Source organism: Morone saxatilis, unplaced genomic scaffold (assembly GCF_004916995.1).
Source record: "Morone saxatilis isolate NCDOM2014 unplaced genomic scaffold, NCSU_SB_2.0 Contig8, whole genome shotgun sequence".
Lineage (NCBI taxonomy): Eukaryota > Metazoa > Chordata > Actinopteri > Moronidae > Morone > Morone saxatilis.
Genome location: NW_023340257.1, coordinates 22106556 through 22121074, shown reverse-complemented (window position 1 = coordinate 22121074; position 14519 = coordinate 22106556). Strand labels below are relative to the sequence as shown.

General features: G+C 38.6%; 1 protein-coding gene across 1 annotated transcript in view; it reads right to left on the bottom strand.

Annotated features, from left to right (window-relative positions):
* The window catches only part of gbe1b (glucan (1,4-alpha-), branching enzyme 1b), a 79363-nt gene that overhangs the window by 43753 nt on the left and 21091 nt on the right, over positions 1-14519 (bottom strand). Inside the window, exons 7-10 of the mRNA XM_035679571.1 lie at positions 13183-13392; positions 4037-4152; positions 2682-2809; positions 2274-2372 (exon numbers count right to left, since the gene is read on the bottom strand). Coding sequence (XP_035535464.1) covers positions 2274-2372; positions 2682-2809; positions 4037-4152; positions 13183-13392 — 553 coding nt within the window. The remainder of the gene's footprint in view (positions 1-2273; positions 2373-2681; positions 2810-4036; positions 4153-13182; positions 13393-14519) is intronic.

Genomic DNA, 14519 nt, shown 5'->3' with positions numbered 1-14519 from the left:
AGGGCCACAGGTGGGAACTGAACCTGGGCCACCGCAGTAAGAATTCCGACTTTTTAAGCTTATCCATTTCTACTTTAGGTATTCAAAGTATTTCATTTTTGAGTAGAGCAATAATGTATTTTTGTAGACCAACATGACAAAACATTCATTGTCGTTTTCATGATTTTCAATTGAATTGTGGCATTGAAGAAATATGTGACTGACAAAGACCGATGATACACACACCCACACATTTTTTTTCAATTTAGCAAGATCATTTCCACAAAAGGAACACATTTTTATCATATTTAAATATATCATATTTTTCTTCACAGCTCATTGCCCCAATGTCCTGAGATAATAAAACTCAATTTAAAATAACTGACCCTTTTCTTCTTTAAACGCTCTCACATCTGAGCAATAACAAAAGACGTTTGATGACGTCAGGAACTAGTGGAGTTGAGACAAGAATTGTTGTCTCCATTGTTAAACAACCGCCATTGCCAATGAAAACCTTTCTGACATGACTCAGGAGGAAATCATGTTCACAGATGAGGTAATGAAAATGAGTTTTATTTACATTACGTTTAGTCATGTTGGCTGACTTCCTTCCTCACTCTCTGAAATATCCTGTAACATATTATACATTTAATTCATTACAGCTTAAAATACTATCTGTATTTGACAATGAGTGGAAGGTGATGACCCTTCAACTACTCAGACTGTCTGACTAGTTGGGAAAATCAACATTGAGTTCAAACAGAAAAAATAGCCTTTGCTTTGACATCATACAAAATCTACCCCAAGGACAGACATTTGAGACTGAATAATGAATCAAAGTGAAATGTAAAGGTGACTGCAAACCTATTCAAATGCTCCACTTAAGAAAAAACATCACAAAAGAAATTTCAGCTTGGATCAGTGACTAGATGACCTTCATGTTAACATTATTAAAGCTCGTCTTCTTTTACTTTTATTTTCAATAGCAATTATGTCTCTTCCATCATTTATTGAGGACTCTGTGTTTGAAGGGATAAATAATGACCTTCCCATTTATACAGCAAGTAGGATTAAAAGAAAGAAAAAAAAAAATAGCACTGCTTTAGAAAAAGCACAAAGACCTTCTTCAGTTTGATAAAAACTGCAGTGTGAATCTCTTCACACAGGAAGATAAACGTTTGTTATGTTATCCCACTCCGTTTTATTGCATTTTAAATTGTTTGTTTTTATGTAATTTTATGTAAAGCACTTTGAGCTGCATTTTAAGTATGAAAGGTGCAATAAAGTTTAAATAGTTACATAGGAGTAGTGTGGCAAAAGCTTTATTTTATAGTATAGTATTGCTATTACTAAAACAATAAACTCCTTTACTTTAGTATTGAGGTAAAAAAAAAGAACTTGATTACAGTAAGCAGTTAACATGAAATACTATCAATGTGTAAATTAATCCATGGCATGGTCTTGTTTGTTACCTGACACTAAGCGAGCAGAAAAGTATTTAATGAAGTACAAACATCTCTTAATATAATGTAATATAATAGAAAACACCACTAACTACAGACCTTACTGTGAGTTCCAGCAAAAACTCAGCAATATTCTACTGAATTAACGAGCAATTAACGACATTGTGCAGGCCACTGTAGGTTTTCTGTATTGAGTGTATTGTGTATATATGTGGGGATTTCGCTTATTGACAGGACAGCAGTGAGACAAAGAAAAGGCAAGAGAAAGAGAGAGAGAGAGAGTGAGAGAGAGTATGACAGCAAATGGCTTTAGGTCAGACTCTAACCTGGGCCGCTGCGGTAAGGACTTGCAATGGGGCATGCACTCTACCTGGTGAGCTACAAAGGTGCCAGTATTGTACAAGTGTAAACATAAACAAGGATAAGGTCTTTATAGTGTACTTCTAAATTTCTGTTTCAGTCCAATTTTCAACTTACACCAAAGCACAACAGTGTACAGGTTCCTCGAGGAAAATACAGGGCAAGATCCTTGTGTCACTGTATTTACCACACACGTTTTACACTTGAAAGCTTCTTAAAAGGCTCAAAAGCTTAGCAACAGGCTCAGCTGTAATATAACACAAGAGTGTTTAATGCCTCCTAACATGCCCTGTCACTCCCTTTGTCTTTCATCCCTATTTTGAAAGCAAATGCTTTCACTTTTCCCTCTACTGTGTTTGTGGCTCACACAGAAGTATCCGTGTTACCACAGGCCTACAGTGTCTGTAAAAGTTGCAGGGGAGAAAAGGACACAGAAAAAGAGGTAGATTAAAAAGAAGTAAATCATCTTACCTGAATCCACTTGTCAGGAATGGCCATAGCCAGTCGGTAATCAAAACCAAGTCCTCCCTCCTCCACTCCTCTGCAGAGAGCAGGCATCCCTGACACATCCTGCAGAGAAGTCACACTATTTTATATCACATTTTCCCTTTGTGTGCAGAAGTTTCTTTCCCAGTAGTCGGCCAAGATCACATCAACACCACTCTCCACAACTCACATATTAAGGGCTGCAAATCCTATACCACAGGCCAAAAAAGAGTGACATCCCATTTCCTTTTGCATTACTTCTTAATTATACCAATGAATACTTAAGTAAGCTATGCCTAACGAATAAGTGCTTTTAATTAATAATAGCTGTGGGCAGTGTCATTGCAAAGTAAGTAGATGCTGAAGGTGTGTGTGGTAGAGTGTGCTTTTTACCTCTGCCACAGTGATGCAGTCGGGATAAAGGGTATGAAGAATGTGATTGGCAAGCATCAGGTAAACCAAAGAGTCTTCGTCCACCTGTAGGCCAAAGTACTCACTGTAGTCCCCAGAGAAGCCTGAGCCTGAGGAGTGAACACCCACACAGTCAACACTCATCGTGTGATCCACCAAACGTCTAAAATCCTTCATTCCTCAGTTTTTTTTAAGTGCTGCTATTGTTTTCCTTCATATCTTTGATATATTTCTTAACATATTAAGACAAATGTAATTTTTTATGGTTCATTTTCAGGATGATTCATGCTAGAAATTAGTACAGAGACATCTGTCATAGATTCATTATCTGCTCACAAGTACACGAGCACAGTAAGATGCCACTTTACAGATTGTAAAGTAGCACCTACCAGTACTTGTAGGATATTCAGACAGATTCATAATAATATAATACACATACTACAGACTGTGTGACAGCTACTGCAAATGACTGTTAGTATCCTTTCCTATACTCTCTACTATCTTTAGCTTTTTCTTTGTTTTCATGTATCTCTGTGACTGTAGAGTTTGTACTCAATGTACATTTGGGATTGCTATCTTTCATACTGAAACGTCTTTTTTTTGAGAGACAGATCATAGAGAGTTTCTCAGTAAAATGCATAATTTCCTTGCTTGTGAAACATTTGCAAAGCCAAATTATGTGTATATCCGTGTTAACACTAAGTAGCAGTCTTCTTCTTTCCCACCTTTTGCTGGCACATTGCTGTTTCTTAAGGCATCACCACCAACAACTGTTGATCCATTAAATAGCATGAAATCGTTGCTTACTTTAATAGGCTCTCCTTACTAAATATTTGCTAAAATCCCTCAAATCAGGCAACACTGCGGCATGTAAAATTTTACACTTCACTCAGAAGGTTGACCTCATTTGAAATTCTGTAGAGGAACAGGTTTTATCAAACAATCAGGCTCAAGTATAGTGACTGTTCTGCCTGTGTGTGCCTCATTTTTTAATTCATGCAATAAATAGGTTTTTCTCTATGTCTACTACAACAACTACATCTATTCATAAAAACATCATCTGGAAAGTGTTTTTCATCTTGAGCCTTTTGAACATTTTTATGTTCAGTTTAGTTTAATTACACTGGCATTATGTTTTTTAATTGAAATATGTTTGTATATAATAAATTCCACCATGTGATGCTGGGATCAGTCAGACCTCTCAAAAAAACTCCTATTGGCCTTATTCTTTAAGCTTCTGGAGTCCGTAGTACACACTGTGGATTTGAAAGAAGGATGACATGCTTTACATACACTTTCCAGTCCTGAAATATGAGACGCACACAAACCAGCCTTACCGATGCCATGGTGATGGTACAGCATAGAGGTAATGCCATCAAATCTGAAGCCGTCAAAGCGGTACTCCTCCATCCACCAGCGCAGGTTTGACAGTAGGAACCGCAACACTTCCCAACTACCAAAACACACAAACAGGCACACACACACACACCAACACACACACACACACACACACACAGACACACACATATTCAAGGTCAGATAAACAAGAAGCTGTGAATTATTCACGCATCTCATCATGCACTTTAGGCACCAGAGATTAATTTTCATCGCTACAGGACATTCACATATTGATAACCAAAGCTCCATTATGTTGGAGATGGAGTGTCAGTGACAGGAGATGGTGTTTTCATTAACTACACCGTAGAGGGCATGCTCTCTTCCACGTATCCAGTTGTCAGGATGAGAAATCAGTGGCTTACAGTACAGTACACAGCAAAGTTTTCCGATTTCCATCAGACCACTTGCATGACCACTGGGCAAGCGTTTAGTACAGCAAGGCCCATCCCTGTGTATTTGAACTGATAGGATTTCATGCTACACTTGGGTAAACAAACACCATGCAGGGGAATTGAGTTCCCTCTCTTCAGGATGAGATAAATCATACGCTTCTACTCTGGCTTCCATCTTCAACATATGATGAGCTCTTCTGTCCTACAAGCAAGAGGAAAAATACTCTGACTAAAAATGGGTGAAACCAACAAACTATCTGAACATGAAAGCGTAACTTGTGGCTGTGTTGCCCATGGTGTACTACAAGGCATGCAAATGCTCTCTGTGCCTGTTGGCTGGACTATGTTGGTGGAAACTGGAGGAGGCGGATTCCATAAATGGCCCCAGTCCCCGTTCCTGACTGAGCGATGGTAGTCATCTGGATCTGAACAGCCACTCAAGGCAAAGTACACTACCTCACCTCTTCCCATTCAGTGGCGTGTTGCCATGGAAACGTCAGTTAAAACTCAAGATTTGGTTGTCTCTATGCGGTGTGTGTAATGAGCACCAAATGGAACATTGTACGCATGGATGCCATGTTTGAAAAGCAGCAGCAACGCGCTGAGGATGTGAGGTGAATGACACATTCATGACACTGATTAAATGTGAACTGCTGCCTCTGCTTAGGCTGAAATTCACAACTCAGATGCTCACTGTATGCTCAGCTCCCACAATGGTTGTAATGTGTCTAGTGTATCTGTATAGAACCATAACTGCAAACCTAATAAGTATTCTATTTTTCTATTTTTGTGACAACTTTCTATCTATGGTTCATCTATAAAGTACATTGGTGACTTCTATTCACCAAAAGCTTCATGAAATATAATTTGACCTCCAGAGCTTCACGCCAGCCTCTAATGAAACAGACTGTTTGGAGTTTATTAATATAATACTATAATTATTCAAGATGCCTTACACTCACATACTGTAGGCTGGCAGTACTGCATGTGCCTCAATTACAAACCTTAGAAAGCCATAGCTCGATATCTATCTACTATAGCACTTGGCATTATAAACTGGAGTCTTTACAATTTCGATAAAAGTAAATAATTAATTTGCCTACAATTAGATTTTATCATTGAAAAAAAACAACAGCCCATCAATTTCTACCAAAGCTGCAGCACTATATTATTTGTCGTCACTTGTATGATGTTCTAAACCTTTTGCAATTAAGTACAGAACAAAAAAAGGTATCCTTCTTCTAACACTTTCTTGAAAGAAGTTTTATTTACAACTTTTATGAAAGTAGTAGTAATCAAATAAATTATTGTCTGACAAGTGTTTAACCACTGCGACTCCATGTGGCCACTGGCACGAGTACGACACAAGAAATAAAGCAACATAAAAACATAACCTAAAAAATGATAAGACTGTCAATTTGATCAAGTCTTACAACGGTGTTGGTAGGAAATTGTGTTCATTAAATGCAGTAAAAAAAATGAAATCTTTACCATTGCTTTCTAAAGAAATAGAGTGAACTGCACAACATGCTGCTTACATTTATACTGTAAGTTTTTCTACCTTCTGGAAGATAACTGAGAAGTTCTGGTTTCCCTTCAGCTCTCTGTATTGACAGTAGCAGTTTACAAACCTGATTCACACCCAGAATTAGAAAAGTTAGATACTGAATTTAATTTGTTTTTTCACCTGCGATGCCACACTGAGGGGCAGTTCAACATTTTTTGCTTGAATGATGCAATTTCATCACGTCAAAAAGTTGGTGAAGCAGTAAGAAGTCCCACATTCATGCTTCAACAACACTTCAATAACATTTCAAACTAGAAAAATTCATTCAAACACTACATTTTGTTCTCAATAATACCTTCTCTTTCTATTGTATCAGTGATTTGTCCACTGAATGTTCAAACACTGAATTGAGGATTACATCCTCTATGGCAAAAGACAAAATCTGGGATTTTTTGGGGCCAAATATAAACCATGACACAAAATACATTTAAATGCGTTACCGTTTGCGCTCCATTCCTCAGGGATGACCAACCTCAGCACTGTTTGACAGGTGTGAAGCTGCATGTTACATCGGTGCTTCTTTCTTCCCTTGAGGAAGAGCACAAGGGAGCCTAGTATGATCCGATATAGCAGCCTGGCTGGGTGGTCACGCAGACCCTGTGATAAATAGATTAGGTCCTCCACTCCACTGCACAGAGCCAACAAAGGCTCAGACACAATGTATCCTCACGGGATGGAGATAATAGCCAGAGAGAGCCAGAGGCCCAAGATGAAACCATACTGCCACATTAGGACCCACAATGCCATTCATCATCAAGTCCAATTACAGTGGGAAAGTAGATCTCTATACCCGATGCAATACACCGCTTATCTATGCAGTTCAATGAAGTTATCACTCGGCTTGTGGTGTTAATACAAAAGCAAATTGCATATCACAATGTCCTCATACTAAAGCTCAGCAATGACAGTGAAACCTGGTTAAAGCACACTAATAGAGTAAAACTCTAATATTGCTGCTTGTAGAGTAAGATAAGGTAATCTATTATAGGCGCTGTTGTTTTACCTACAAGCACACACTGCTACAAAAGTCACTACGAGTCAATTCGAATAACAGACTTTCAGCTTCATGCTTAGTGGCCCCTTATCAGATCTTATTTCCTCCTCCAGCTGAACATGACTGTGACCCATATTATGGTATTTATGTTCTGCTGCAAGCAGGGCAGATGTGGAAACATGCTGTGTTTCTAGAAGTCAATTTTGCATAAGGGGTCAAGTCAACTTGTCATGATAGCAGAATGAAAGATTTAGGTCCCTGTTTTCACAACATCACAGGTAAGCTGCAGATAAGACCAAATACATTTAAGAAGCTGACAGGTCATTCCACAAAAAGTGTGATGCTCAAACAACGATGCTAGACAGCCTGATGGATGGTGTGCATTTGTTGGACCAAAAGGGACAAATAAGGTGCTTCATTTAACGCATTTCAAACTTTTCTCCAATCCCTGCAGCCATTAATGCGTCCCGGACAGAGACATTGACAGGAGTGACACCTGCAATAAATTCACATTTCTTGGCTAAAGCTTGATTTATTCATTCACTCAATTGTGGAAATATTCATTTAACTTGTGGATTGATTAAATACACATATGAACAGTAGTTTCTTGAAGGATATGACTTGTTGTATAATGTCTTTTCTACTACTTTTGTGACTTGTCACACATCCTTTCATTAAAAAAGGCCCAGTCCAGTGTGGAACTGAACATTTTTTGTTTAGTAATCAATGTATTGATTTGGTGATGCCTAATTCTCTTAGTTTAAGTTGTGAGGTAGTCAGATGACAGCCAACTGAGAGCTAACATTAAAAGGAAAACAGGGTTCAATTAGCCAATCAGCACTGTGGGTGTCTTGAAACACAAATATGTGCTCTGTGCTGGACATGTAAGAAATGTGTTTATACTTCGTACCACATTGTTAAGCAGCCCTCCAGGCAGTCTGGTGATGCTGACTGCCTTGCAGGGTAAACTCTCATCTAGCTGTCTGACAGACTGTCCCTGTATTGCTGTGCTTTGTGTCAGATATCTGCCATTTGTCTGGCATTCTTTAGGCTGCCTGGCAGCTAGCTGCTTTTGCTTGTCATCCTGGGAGAGATATTCTGCTGCCTGTGAGACCGTTTGTATGTTTAGCAACCTGTAATTAGTATCACCTTGTACTTGCTGCCTTTCAGAATTCAATTGCAGTCTGGCAAGCCAATTCTGCCCCATTGGACTTTTCTCATAGTGGCAGGACATCTCTGAAGGTTATTTGGTATACTTTTTGCTTTTATGGTATGGCCGTTCTGACAAAGAAAATCATGTAAATTATGGGCATGCATCAAAATCATAGCCATACAGCTGATGATGTTAGCCAGCCAGCTAGCTAACATAATGATGATGTGTTGCAATGTGCTGACCACTTGGGATTGGTGAATTACAAAAACAGGTGGGACAAAACTTGGCAGTCTTGATGGAGGGTACAGCCTTACAGGTTTTACTGAGGGAATAACAATCACCAGGGTTGGGGAAGTCGCTGAGGGGAGACAGGCCACAGCAGGCACCATTTGCTTAGTGTCGGTTAGTATGTATGTTAGTATTCCAGACCAGTTACAAAACAGTTTGCTAACTCAGTGTCACTGAGACACATTCTCTACCAAAATATTACAGAGCTCAGCAGTCTTGTTATACTGAGCAAGTGATCTGTTTCAGGGCGCCCTGTTAGCTTAGTCAGTAGAGCTGCCGACCCATATACGGAGTTGCTGCAGCGGTCCGGGTTCGAATCAGTCCTGCAGCCCTTTGCTGCGTGTCATCCGGCCTCTCTCTCGTGGCCCCCCTGTTGCCGTCGATCTTCAGTTGTCTCTATCCAATAAAGGCATGAAAAGGCCAAAAAAATAAGTAATCTGTTTTAGTAGAAAGAGCAACATTGACTCGGAATGAGCAAACCACTGACTCACTTTGCCTCTTAATAAATACCTTTTGCCACTGAAAATCTCCTAATGTAATAATAATACAATAATTAATCTTGCTATTAACAATGTATTTTCTCTGCAAGCTACATTCTATTAAATGGCTTTTTAAGAGCTGCATTATTCATTGGTATCACATGGAAATGCCTGACTGCTAACAGAAAGGTCTTTGCACATATTACTGCCATGGCACTTTTTCTATTTGTCAGATAGTTTTAAGGGGCTGAGGGGCATGAAGGTGCCGAGCTGCTATGTTCCTACCCACTGGCTCCAGCCAACATCTACTGGAAGCTCTACAGGCAGCTCGAACCAGCCGCCATGCACACCTACAGCTAAGTTGAGCTCATTAGCTGAAGCTCACCAGAGGGGAAAAACAGCTTTTCCTCTTGCTGTGTGACTTGATGGGGCAGGGGAAATAACTCATGGGTACTAAATACTGAAATGACTGAATTTGGGCTCAGTTGACATTTCAGGCGTGAGTTTATTGACTGATCAGACAGTGGCCAGGCCACAATGATAGAGCAAAGTTGGTCCAAGTATGTAAAAACATAAATGCTCCAAAGGGAGATAGAGATATATTTTTATTTTGTGATGGTTTCTGCTCTGTTTCTTTAAAATAAAAACCTGTCATTGATCAGCAGGATGATTTCTTTGCTTCCCTACATGTCTTCCCTTGTGTGCACTTCTGTTATTTTAGAATTTCACAATAAAGGATGTTTAGCTGGCATATTGTAGACCCAGCAGCTGAAAACCTACAGCAAAGCAAAGCAATAAATCATAAAGAAACAAACAGATCTCACACTGTAAAAAGTCATGCTGAGAAAAAATCTCTTCCATAATTTGTTACACGGCTCTTTAAATAAATGGCACGTTTAATATTACTGCTACTACCAGTACAATTATAGATGAATCAGCTGTATTGTCACATATACAGTCCTTCACAATACGATGTATAGTAAAATTTGCATTTAACCACAACAGTATATTACGCAACAGTAGCTTGTAGTAATGCAACCTATATGGCATAAGCTGATTTTTATGCAACCTTTGATCAATGGATTTAGCACTATATTATACATCAAAGAAACCTAAATTATTAGATTTTACCATAATTGAGCTCTCAGTAAACTTACAATACAAGCCATGCTAATCTTGTTTAGTAAATGTTTGTAATCTGTAGCTAACTTATCTTTTGTCCTTATTCATTTTGGATCAGTGGTAGCACAGAGGCACAGAAACCTTCAATGTTTAGATTTCCCCATCCGCACATCATTATTTGAACATAATTAAAACACATGCATAGAATAATCTTGTCAAAGAGAGAATTATTGCTCCTTGGTCCTCAAACACAGGGCCGATCTCTCTCAGCATGAGAACATGGAGAAAAGTTAAAAAGAGTTTTCAGAAGCCTGGCCATGGGCCTATTTTTCTTTATCTTAAGAATCCACACAAAGATTGATGAAAAATGGATGCAAATGATCCTGAGAGAGGTGGGGGGATTACAGAATGAGCTCACATCAAGCTTCTCAGAACTCTCACATCTGAAGGCCCTGATCTGCAAAAAGGCTTGGCTTCTCTGGCTGCCAACCCCCTACACGCCAAACTATAGGCTCGTTTCACTCGGTCAGTCTGTCTCAAGGTGACTTTGGCCTCTTTGAAAAGGCTTATGGAGGAAACAGCGGCCAGCGAATAATACAGATATCTTCTAGTTAGTTTCTGTTTATCACATCAAGAGCAGTTGAGTGTCCAATGCATCACCTTGTACATTTGCATAAAATATGCATCCTGATAAGTGTTTAACAGGTCTTTGATATACAATCTAAACATTGTTTGGTGTTTCAATGGTACTTGAAACAACACCTTCAGCTCACCTTTTCCTCCATTATACTCAAATAATTCATCTAATTAAACAATTTAGTGTGTAAGTTTCTTTCTGTAAACAGATGCCAAGAACCTACTGAGGTATCCCAACTATGGTGTCAGCAAGGGCAAGCGTCTGCAGTATGTGTCCTCAAATGCAGACGCATTTGACTCAGAAGCCAAGTTGAGAATTGGATAGGAGCTATCTTTCAAAACAGAATTTTCATCAGACTGAGTTGAATGTTTTATGAGGAAAAATTGAAGAGAAACACATACCAACTAAAAATAAAAGGTGCTCTTTGATAAAGATGCAGAAGTGGAAGCGGAGCAGAAGAGGCTGCAACACGTAAAATATATCTTGGCTCTGATAGCCAGTATCAGTCAGCTTCTGTCAACCTAATAAGAACATCATGGTCAGACTGTGATGGCTGATAGCACGGCTGCTTGATTAAAAACAGGCTGTAGTTCACACTAGCATTGCGGCTAGCATCAGAGGTTCATTTCCTTCCAAAGGGAGTAACAGAAAAGCTTGACACAAACGACAAGTCCAAACAACCTGTGAGAGGCAGAGAAGACAAATGAACTGGCTATGACATTGTGGAGCTCCTTTGGGCTTTTACAAATGACTCCTCATATGCCTCCCAGTCGTGGCATATGTCTGCACTGTGTTTAATGAGTGCTTCGGATATGTGGAGAGTTCAATAACTAATGAAAGAAGAACCTTGTTCTCTTATTATAGCCCCCATGCCTGACACTAAACATTGTATAATGTATTGGAAACTGCTGCACACCAACACACACTTATTAAAAGCGAGTTCAAAAAAGGCATTTGATAGACTCAACAGTTTCTGCTCCTCTTTAATGTGTGCTGGGATCATTTTCCGGATGCAGAGGCAGGAGGAGACACTTCATTAACAGGGCCTACAACAACAGCAATCGATAGTTTTGGTGTACACTGAGAACCAACAGAGTCAGAAAACTGCCTGCCGACTTAAGACCTTTTATGTTTTTCCCCACACTTTTGTAATTAGCTGAAAATATGAACATTAGCAAAGCCTGCCAACACTGTAACATCAAATCATTACTCATAATGCATTAAAATTCAACACCTGCCTGGCCAAGTGTGTAAAAGGTAAAATCAAAGGCATTTCAGAAACCTTAAATTCACCATTAATAGCCCATTTTACACTTTATAAATGTCAGATGAACAGCAAACCTGACTGCATGGCCATTTTGGTAACAGATGTAATCTGTCATTTTCAGATCATGTCTTGCTTTTGACCTTCAACACATCATGCTGTATCAGATCTGAGAAAATGTAAAGAGTGATATGACAGCTCCCATTTGGCCTCATTAATCAATCTGTTCATATGTTGCTTATACATTTTTATTTAAATCCCTAAAATAGTGCTCATTTGTCAACCTTGTTTTTAAAGGTAAACATTTATATATCTGATGCAGCCATGGCTGATTTTAAACCTCTTTCATGAGTTAAGTATCAAATGTAAGATTCAAATGCAGCTTTTAATCTCCACAGCTAGAGCATAATGTGGACTGGAGTTAGAATTGCAGTAATCAGTGGGCTTTTATATTGTGGACAACGCTAAAAGGTTCAGAAAAAAGGGAATGTCGGATTTAATCACATTAAAATTATAGTAGCATGAAGTCAAACACCAAAGTAAAGGAGTCCCATGGTGCTGGTTTCAAGCAGATCTACTGTTAATAACACAAACTGTAGAGCATTTTAACTACTACTGTACATCAGTAAGTAATTGTATTCTGATTTAATTACATTGCACAGCTGGCTGTATCAATTATGCTTTTAGCGGCTCTCACAACTTTTAGAAAAGACTTCACAATCAGCTGTTTCTGGTCCCTACAGTAAGTGTTTTTTCCACCTTGTTGAAACTGAAAATTGCAGTTTGCAATACTAATGCATCAAATTGACTTAAAAATCATGCATTAACCATATGCATTAATGCACATTAAAAAAAACTACTTTGTGCAGCATTGCACAACATATTTTGTTGCCAATAAACTAATGCATAATTATGCTAAAAAGAAAGTTTGTATTGTTGAATACTTCTTGATGTGAGGTGTTCTCCGTCAATCTTGATTATCATATATGACTATAACATATAGATATGATCTGAAAAAGGGTAATTTAATTTACTTTTCTTAAAAAAAACCCTCTTAATGGTTTTTTAGTTTACTTCTAGTGTGCAAGCAAGCCAAATCCATACACACAGTATAGTGTAACATGATGAATTTGTACAAATATGAAGATCAGAAGAACAGTAGTTGACATTGCCACCACACAGACAGTACCTGGAGTAGTTAAAGAGGCGGCTGTCCCACAGTTTGTGCTCCCCTCTGGGTGGAGAGTGGAAGAAACACGAGTCGGAGCCATCAAAGCCGTTCAGGCCGTCCTCAGTGTTCTTGGAGGCGTGGCTGTGAACAACATCCAGCAGCACCACGATTCCCATTGAATGAGCGGCATCTAGAAGCTGCTTCAGCTCCTCTGGGGTTCCATACCGACTACAAACACACACACAAACAAACATATACACATTTTTATTGGTTCACCACAACCTGACCCCAACATAAACCCTTTCCACTTCATGGACTAAACTTGACTCAAAGATAACTGTAATCCTAATTAAACCCTAAATCTAAATCCTGATGTCAAATTACCCTTAGGAGAAAAACGGACCAACTATCCACACATACAGTAAACTGATCTTATATCTTTATTTGAGCATTTGGACCTCATAAAAAACAAAATAACAATAAACCTCTCAGTATAATTCTAATACTTAAATACAAAATGTATATATTAATTAGTACTGTCAAAATTAAAATGTTCATTTTTGCGATTCATTCTAAAAATATTTAACACGATAAAAAAGTTAAACGCAGCTGCATTTTTTGGGGTTGGCTGACCTATGACCTGTGATAATGAGTGCCGCAAAACCAATCCGCGATGATGAATAAGGACAAGGAAGGAGTTTTAGGTGAAAAGCTTAACTTCAAAAAGTTGCCAGACAGATCTTACAAAATAAAAGTAATCTGCAGTTTGCAAAGCCGAATTTAATTACCCCACAGGTATTTCATCTTTGACATATCACCTCTAAGCACCAACCTACTAAAACACAATCTCTAGAGCCTCACCAATATACATTGCAGGAGTGTTGTACTCTTAGGCAAATAACAAATTCTGTAAGTGAGAAGGTAAGTAATGCTTTGGCTGACTGCCACCCAGTTAACATAGTAAAAGACGATAGAATGAAAGAAATCATTCGAATTGCATTGGGAGGCAGCTCGTACAATCTACCCTCAAGAGGAACCATTGTGTCAAAAATACACAATGAAGTCAAGAGGTCATGGAGGATGAACATGATTGAGCAAGCAAAGGACATTGCTCTCACAGGGGACCATTGGACTTCTGGGAGCAATGACAAATACTCAGGCATCACATTGCACTTGTGTTGACTCTAAATTCTGTGATAATACATTTAAAAATCCATTATTACAAGCTTCAGTCTTAAAGGTCCAGTGTGTAACATTTAGGAGGATCTCTTGGTAAAAACAGAATATATTATTCACAGGTATATTTTCATTAGTGTATAATGACCTGAAAATAAAAATGTTTTCGGTACCTTAGA